At 33.6% G+C, this 9,780-nt stretch overlaps 1 protein-coding gene across 1 annotated transcript in view; it reads right to left on the reverse strand.

The window, feature by feature from the left end:
• Positions 1 to 221: 221 nt before the first annotated feature.
• The window catches only part of LOC144435694 (caspase recruitment domain-containing protein 11-like), a gene marked incomplete at its 5' end in the record, with an annotated part of 34,442 nt that continues 24,883 nt past the window's right edge, over positions 222 to 9,780 (reverse strand). Inside the window, 5 exons of the mRNA XM_078124302.1 lie at positions 222 to 1,558; positions 5,177 to 5,277; positions 5,409 to 5,536; positions 8,257 to 8,387; positions 8,660 to 8,773. Coding sequence (XP_077980428.1) covers positions 1,416 to 1,558; positions 5,177 to 5,277; positions 5,409 to 5,536; positions 8,257 to 8,387; positions 8,660 to 8,773 — 617 coding nt within the window. The remainder of the gene's footprint in view (positions 1,559 to 5,176; positions 5,278 to 5,408; positions 5,537 to 8,256; positions 8,388 to 8,659; positions 8,774 to 9,780) is intronic.

The following is a 9,780-nucleotide window of genomic DNA, read 5'->3' on the forward strand; positions in this document are numbered from 1 at the left end:
GGACACACTGTCATAGACCACAGCTATGGGACATACTGTCATTGACCACAGCTATATGACATACTGTCATAGACCACAGCTATAGGACATACTGTCATAGACCACAGCTATAGGACATACTGTCATAGACCACAATGATAGGACCTACTGTCATTGACCACAGCTATAGGACCTACTGTCATAGACCACAATGATAGGACCTACTGTCATTGACCACAGCTATAGGACATACTGTCATAGACCACAATGATAGGACCTACTGTCATTGACCACCGCTATAAGGGCTAAGATGTGCACTACTACAGCCCCAAACATCAAGTGATCAAAAATTATAGAAACTCAACTACTCGTACTTAGTAAACATCCAGATTGCATTCATCCAGATTTGTTGTCTTAATAATAATTAGATTATAACAAATTATACATAATAATGAGCGTCTTAAAATAATGTGTAAAACATAAATTAGCGTCTGAGAACGTGAATTTGGCGCGGGAACATATCAAGACCTGACGGTTCAATCAAAAATTAAAAATAAATACCCATTTCTCATCAATATGGCCACATTAATGGAAATTGTAAAACTCATCTTCATAGTCAAATATATAAACTTTTTTTTCGAACAGGAAATCCGGTATGGGCATTGTATTATGCTAAAAACGTAACAGCTGCCTTCAAATTCTTACGTTTCTTAAAGCTATATATTGAGAACAAAACATTTGTAGCACGCCGTCACACCCCACAACACCAACAACTCCACAAATAAATATGTAGACTGTCGACAGTCGTTCGTGCCTTTTTTGCTACGTTTTATCTAAAATTAAAGTCGTCGCCTTGCTCCTGTCCGGAGCAATACTACTATAACGGTGTACTAATAGCGAGGGCCGTAGGCAAGGAAGAACAGTCGCTCGGGCCTACGACCCTCGCTATCAGTAGTACGCGGTTATAGCCTTTTCGTAGGCAATCTTTGCATAAAATTTCACCTAAATCCATTCAAATTCTGTTGAGATAACAAACAAACAATCAATCAATCAATCAATCGACAAACTCTAATTTTGTTGGCGGAGATAACATGCACACAAGATAACACAAAAATTGTGATATGGTTCATACAATCTCATCACATAAATGAGGGATTGAGAGTCAGTCACGTGGTTTTATATACAGTCATGTATCAATCCTATTTTAGCTGTATATCCATAACACCATACACAATATTACTCAACTGACGATATATCGTATACTAACTATACACAATAGCAGACATTGGTATGCCAACTGCGGCTTCAATAAAATTATCATCACATTATTTGTATTTATAATTTCAAATACTTATGTTACATAATAACTATTCTTGTCAAAATCCTTCACTATCACTCTTGCTTCGTTTAATATTTTATACACAACATATCATTGATCATTTGTTAAATGGGACGATTACTTTAACACTCTCCACCCACACGTTTGGTTCCTTCAGCTGTTCTTCTTTTACCTTGCTAGATATTGACCTTACTATTTTATTGATGCTAGGTCGATCCACACCACCTACTATCATGGTTTCTGTTTCAAAAATATAAATAACACCAAATTAACATGCATAGTACAGCATTGGCACGATCGCTTAATTCATGTAAATATAAACAACACCTAATTAACATGCATAGTACAGCATTGGCACGATCGCTTAATTCATGTAAATATAAACAACACCTAATTAACATGCATAGTACAGCATTGGCACGATCGCTTAATTCATGTAAATATAAACAACACCTAATTAACATGCATAGTACAGCGTTGGCACGATCGCTTAATTCATGTAAATATAAACAACACCTAATTAACATGCATAGTACAGCATTGGCACGATCGCTTAATTCATGTAAATATAAACAACACCTAATTAACATGCATAGTACAGCATTGGCACGATCGCTTAATTCATGTAAATATAAACAACACCTAATTAACATGCATAGTACAGCATTGGCACGATCGCTTAATTCATGTAAATATAAACAACACCTAATTAACATACATAGTACAGCATTGGCACGATCGCTTAATTCATGTAAATATAAACAACACCTAATTAACATGCATAGTACAGCATTGGCACGATCGCTTAGTTCATGTAAATTATAAATAACATTGTCCTCGACCCTCACAAAAAAGATGAAGTTTATTATTATTATATAATATTATTTGATTATTACAAGTTAAGGAGTTTAATATTATATAACAATAAAACGACAGGAGGACTTCGGAGGAATGTCACTTTTGGTTGTTGGGTAGGAGGTGTAAAGGTTGAAGTTTTATACACACAACTAGAATTGTGCAACATTTCTCATTCTAGCTTCAAGTCATCAGTTGATCAGTTGGAGCAATGGCTGTGCATATATCACAAGTCAATATCAGCGAATGCATGTAATGCAATACAGTGTTGCAAAGTTTACTGAAAAATATCGATATTTCATCCCCCTCGCACTGAGCTGTTTGAGTGTGATAAAATTTGAAATTTTGGAAACGCCCTTCTAAATTAGTATGGCTATAATCTTTGAAATTTTTATCTCAAAATCGACTAAATTGTAAACTGTGTCACAATAGACTTTGACCCATGTCAAACAATATCAAGGTGATATAATTTCCACTGCTCAAAAATCAGCCCTAAATGTCGGACAATTTGAAAATAAATCTCTTATCAATATCAAATCCTCAGTGTAGCATCATTTCATCTTTCATGCGAATGCTTTACCATAACAATGTAACAATTACAGAGACATTTTTGACGATTGCGTACGTATTTGTCCGTCCGAAACACTGCGACAGTGAGTTTATTGACACTCCCTGACTATTCCATAATCATGAATAGCAACACAAGGAAATTCTCGCACTTTTGATATTGTGTACCTTTATCAATCCAATCCGACACGATAAAATTAGTGTAAACATCACAGCTTTTTTATACTTACTTACTTTGTATTAAACATGTGTTTATATCTTGCCATGTTCATTAAAAACGCTGCAAGAATATTATTTTATTTATTACAAATTGTACTTCCATAAATGGCCAATAATATGAGGTTATTACCCGATATCACCTCTGCGTTCGTCGTATCGCAGTTTCCGTATAAGGTGACACGAGTGGTTAGACGAGTGTCACGTTACGGTAACTGTACGAACGTGTACATTTGCGTGCATACTAAAGCAACGAAAATAAATTTGTCGCGACCAGAAGTAGTCACTTTGAACGTGACACAACTATGAGAAATTATGGATAAATTATCAATATTCCCGCAAAATATGGAAGGTATATCCTGAGGCATTATTTTTTGAATAGCATGGGTCACTCAGTGGACTCGGAACTATCTTAGATCCGGGCTTAGACCACCAAACTGAACATGCACGAGAAAGTGAAGCAGACCAAAGGTACAACGAAATTTCACACAAACTCTGTCTTTTAATGACTCCTTTGGGAATGTTGACTGCTAAATTCAACAAGTATATTCGTTAAAAAAAACCTGCCAAGTGTAGTTTATCTTTTTAGACGCGTTGCTAATATTTACTTGAAGTTATTTTGAAATTTATAAATACTCGTGCAGTCTGCATGGTGATATCACAGGCCGGCCATATTTGAATTTATCTCGCAAGTTCATATCTTGGTTTGGAAGGTACGGTGCAACCATCTTGAGTGACACTGGATACCTAATATTCTATGAAAATGTGACAGCTAGATATTTGCATGGGAATCACCTCTGCATTTTATAATGAATCAACTAACGGTTTCCTTGAACGTAACTTTGGATGTTTTGTTACTTGGTAGTGTCAAACCGGACCTTCTAACTCACAGAACCACGTACTCAAATTTAAACGTTACACCACTTCTCCATCATGTCCCATATTCAACTGAAGTTTATGTACTAGTATTATGTATGCATATAAATGATTTACATAACCATGAAAGGAAATTTGAATTTTGTTTATATAGCAAAAGGTATGTGTAGAGCTGGTTAATAGTTTTGACAGTGACTTCCCGTTAGCAGTACATTCTTGTAAATGTCAGAGGAACTTGTTCAAAAGACGAGATGTGGTTGTATTTTCACATTGATGGTCATTTCTATCCAATCATAATTTCTTACAGTATACCATTATTTCTATGTTATGCTATCACTATTCATAACAGTTGCTAACTTTTACATATAATGTTTAATAGAAAACTGTAGCGAAGGCTTATTTTATTTATAATATTACCGATGTGTTTATGTCCTCCTTGCATGCCTTGTATGTAATCGGGCCCAGTCCCTTGATATATGGGATTGTAATCAAACCTTGTAATCAGCACAGATCTTCTGACATACATATAAACTTTTCACGACCACTCACATAGTCACTAGTTGCATATTGTATTTGGATTCAGTGTAACAGAATATTCTGGGCAGAATGTACTTTAATACCAAAATCATTCATTTGTTGGTATATGTCAGAGAGGTATTTGTTACTGAAACATGGCATTTGTAAGCGTACTATATGTTTCCATGGAAACAAATATCCAATGTTAGACAATTTGTGTAACAATGGCTAGCACTAGCTCATATAACTTCTTCTTCTCATTTTACATCTAATTTTGCAAAAGATTTGCATAATTAATGTGTACCATAGCAACTGATGTTCATAAAATGACAACTTTTTTGAACTCAGCATAACAACAGCTCTCCTATTTTATACAAATTGTGTTACAACAGATAGCACCAACTCATACATGCCAAAAACAAGGAATGTTTTTTATGTCAAATTTTTGAAAACTAATTTGCATATTATGGTGATTTGGTTACCATGGCAACAAATATTCATAAAATTACCCCCTTTTTTATCTTAGCACAACAAACTACCCACGTAGGGTGGTCGATATGCAAATAAACTTGATTATTATCAAATTATTATTATTATATAATATTATTTAATTGTATTAATAACATCTAACTAACATGCACAGTACAGCATTGGAACAATTGCATAATTCATATATACTTTTTGTTTTTTACATAAGGACTGTGTCTGAAATCTAATGTTTGTCCATTTCGTCCTTTAGTTTACAAAACCATGACTCAAGAAAATCATAGTAGATACTGTATATTACAAAAAACATGTCTCTCTGTTGAGATATGATAAATCACATACCATATGTTTTTGGATGGGTCATGTTTAAAGTACGTTCGTTGTCTTCGGCCCGTAGCAACCGTTCCTTCATCTTATCAACGCTTTGATCTCCAATGATAAAGCTGAAAATGAACACATTTCCATGAAACTTCATTTATATGTATACTGAGTTTAAAATAAAATTTCGGATGAGAATGAAAATAGACTATAACTTTGTCAAACAGGAAACTAAGAGTATAGCTGAAATACTTACAGAGCGTGTGGGTCCTTTTGGTCAGGATTTCGAAGATGCAGCACAACAACAATGGGATAAATGTGTACAGCATGTAGTTTTGTTATGGCTCTGTTCACGTCATCCACGTAACACAGACAATGTTTGTTCTATAATGAAATTGAAAGACATATAACTATGCAATTATAAGGAGAAAGGGATACAACTGCAGGAACAGATTCATGAGTGTGTGACGAAATGAGTCTTCTCTTTCAAATCTCAAGAACTATCATACTAAAACGATTATCCATTCAAAAACCTTAGATGCATTACCAAGAATATTTTCCCAAATCAAATATTAGATTGAAAGTTTTGAACTGTGTTCTTGAGTTTGGAGTGTTCATTATACATCCTAACAAAAACGCATCAACTACAGATACAGTTGTCTGTTACTGTCATCGCTCTATTCACTTCAAAGTAAGTACATCGTTCTATACACTTCAAAATAAGTAAATCGTTCTATTCACTTCAAAGTAAGTCAATCGTTCAATCCACTTCAAAGTAAGTAAATCGTTCTATTCACTTCAAAGTAAATCGTTCTATTCACTTCAAAGTAAGTAAATCATTCTATTCACTTCAAAGTAAGTAAATCGTTCTATTCACTTCAAAGTAGGTAAATCGTTCTACCCACTTCAAAGTAAACCAATCGTTCTATCCACTTCAAAGTAAGTAAATCGTTCTATTCACTTCAAAGTAAGTACATCGTTCTATTCACTTCAAAGTAGGTAAATCGTTCTATTCACTTCAAAGTAAGTAAATCGTTCTATGCACTTCAAAGTAAGTAAATCGTTCTATTCACTTCAAAGTAGGTAAATCGTTCTATTCACTTCAAAGTAAGTCAGTCGTTCTATTCACTTCAAAGTAAGTACATCGTTCTATTCACTTCAAAGTAGGTAAATCGTTCTATTCACTTCAAAGTAAGTAAATCGTTCTATCCACTTCAAAGTAAGTAAATCGTTCTATCCGCTTCAAAGTAAGTAAATTGTTCTATCCACTTCAAAGTAGGTAAATCGTTCTATCCACTTCAAAGTAAGTACATCGTTCTATTCACTTCAAAGTAAGTAAATCGTTCTATTCACTTCAAAGTAAGTAAATCGTTCTATTCACTTCAAAGTAAGTCAGTCGTTCTATTCACTTCAAAGTAAGTAAATCGTTCTATCCACTTCAAAGTAAGTAAATCATTATGTTCACTTCAAAGTAAGTAAATCGTTCTATTCACTTCAAAGTAAGTAAATAGTTCTATCCACTTCAAAGTAAGTAAATCATTCTGTTCACTTCAAAGTAAGTAAATCGTTCTATTCACTTCAAAGTAGGTAAATCGTTCTATTCACTTCAAAGTAGGTAAATCATTCTATTCACTTCAAAGTAAGTCAATCGTTCTACTCACTTCAAAGTAAGTAAATCGTTCTATTCACATCAAAGTAAGTCAATCGTTCTATTCACTTCAAAGTAAGTACATCGTTCTATTCACTTCAAAGTAAGTCAATCGTTCTATCCACTTCAAAGTAAGTCAATCGTTCTATTCACTTCAAAGTAAGTACATCGTTCTATTCACTTCAAAGTAAGTACATCGTTCTATTCACTTCAAAGTAAGTACATCGTTCTATTCACTTCAAAGTAAGTCAATCATTCTATTCACTTCAAAGTAAGTCAATCGTTCTATTCACTTCAAAGTAGGTAAATCATTCTATTCACTTCAAAGTAAGTACATCGTTCTATGCACTTCGATGTAAGTAAATCTATTCACTTCAAAGTAAGTAAATCATTCTATTCACTTCAAAGTAAGTACATCGTTCTATTCACTTCAAAGTAAGTCATTCGTTCTATCCACTTCAAAGTAAGTAAATCGTTATATTCACTTCAAAGTAAGTCAATCGTTCTATTCACTTATAAGTAAGTCAATCGTTCTATTCACTTATAAGTAAGTAAATCGTTCTATGCACTTCAAAGTAAGTACATCGTTCTATTCACTTCAAAGTAAGTACATCGTTCTATTCACTTCAGAGTAAGTAAATCGTGCTATTCACTTCAAAGTAAGTACATCGTTCTATTCACTTCAAAGTAGGTAAATCGTTCTATTCACTTCAAAGTAAGTAAATCGTTCTATGCACTTCAAAGTAAGTAAATTGTTCTATTCACTTCAAAGTAGGTAAATCGTTCTATTCACTTCAAAGTAAGTCAGTCGTTCTATTCACTTCAAAGTAAGTACATCGTTCTATTCACTTCAAAGTAGGTAAATCGTTCTATTCACTTATAAGTAAGTCAATTGTTCTATTCACTTATAAGTAAGTCAATCGTTCTATGCACTTCAAAGTAAGTACATCGTTCTATTCACTTCAAAGTAAGTACATCGTTCTACTCACTTCAAAGTAAGTAAATCGTTCTATTCACTTCAAAGTAAGTCAATCGTTCTATTCACTTCAAAGTAAGTCAATCGTTCTATCCACTTCAAAGTAAGTACATCGTTCTATTCACTTCAAAGTAAGTCAATCGTTCTATTCACTTCAAAGTAAGTACATCGTTCTATTTACTTCAAAGTAAGTACATCGTTCTATCCACTTCAAAGTAAGTACATCGTTCTATTCACTTCAAATTAAGTAAATCGTTCTATTCACTTCAAAGTAAGTAAATCGTTCTATGCACTTCGATGTAAGTGAATAGGTTGAAGAGGTTGCGATATTTCCTAAAACATCCTTCATGCTTTGAAATATTATGCTGTGCGAATGAAGCATCATCTAAATGCGCAAAAAAAAATCAAAAACAAAACAAGACACTATTGTTGATTATAGAGATAAAAGCGTATTATTAAATGTTATATGAAAGCACTCACTTTGTTTGTGACGGCTTTGATATTGGCTACAGTAATGCACTTAAATAGTTTGTCTTCTTTTATTGAATCAATCACATCACCAGTTTCTTTCTTCTGAAGATCCATTTCTTCCTCCGTGCACACAATGTCCTCTGTCAACAACAATTACAAAGAATATCATTCTGTTTAAAGATCTTTAAAGATCAGGGTTTCAGTCCCGGGTTCTTACATTGGTGTTACCTACCTTTAATCCGAACTGGGACTTTGTACGAAACATTGATCCGATGTCAGAAACACTGGTTTCAGAATTAAGAATCGCATTTCTCAACAACAAAATCTAAAACAACGTTCTCTTTGGACTTACATGACAACTTTCTCATGAAGTAAATACTAGTATGGAGATGGTTAAATATCATGACTATACCTGTTGCACACACTTCAAAGAGATCCTTGGTGATATCAGAGAGACAGAGTTGGTTTTGTATCAATCTGACCAAGCCTTCAGCACCGACCATTAACACAGGACGACATTCATTGACTGGTTCCAAGAGAGAAAAGAAAAGAAAGGACCAGATTTAAACTGAATAATAATAATCTTTATTCATACTGGATAGTTCTCTAGGCATATACACACTTGTCTCCCAAGAAGTCCGGTGATGAGGGCCATCCCTCATGGGTTCAGTGTTAATGTAGGAGGAAACCGGAGTACCCGGGGAAAATCTGCGTTGTTCGGTAGAGTCAAACTGAACGACACTCTTCTTACTTACAGCGTGGTAAATTTAATTGAACCCTGAATGGGTTCGAACCCCGACCGCAGTGGTAAGAGGCAAGTGGTTTAACCACTCGGCCACCGACATAAATTAATGATACGTAACTGTATGAGGTTTGAAGCTTACATACTTAATGTATTGCCTAAGTACAACAAAATCATTGATTATGCAAATTAACCATTTACCTTATAAGTTACATCATCAAGCTTTAAATGACGCATGCACATCTTTACCATAAATGCATGTACTAAATTATGTGAAATTTAAAGTTTGCATTATAAAGATATTGCCCAGTTATCGAAATGATTATTACATATCGCAATTAAAAACTACATAAGTAAATACATCAAACATGTATGATTTGTTATGATTGATGGATATGTCTCAAGTATATGGAATTTGAAGAGTGCATTCTTAAGATACAGTTTAATTACTGAAAATCATTGATTATTCAAATTACTCATTAAAAGTAAAGGTTGTATCAACAAACTTCATAGGACAGGTGTGTATTATTACCGTTGATATATATCCCACATTATATTATAATTGAAGTATGCATTCTTAAGATACAGCCTAATTACCTAAAATAACCAATTATTCAAATTGTATTCATTAAAACTAAGCTATATCAACAAACTTTTATAGAACATATGCGCTTTGTTATGGTTAACGTATATACTAAATTATATTGAAATATAGCCTAATTACCGAAAATCATTAATTAATCATTAAAACTGTAAGCTACATCAACAAACTATATATGACATACGTGCTT

The sequence above is a fragment of the Glandiceps talaboti genome, chromosome 5 (assembly GCF_964340395.1).
Source record: "Glandiceps talaboti chromosome 5, keGlaTala1.1, whole genome shotgun sequence".
Taxonomy (NCBI): domain Eukaryota; kingdom Metazoa; phylum Hemichordata; class Enteropneusta; family Spengelidae; genus Glandiceps; species Glandiceps talaboti.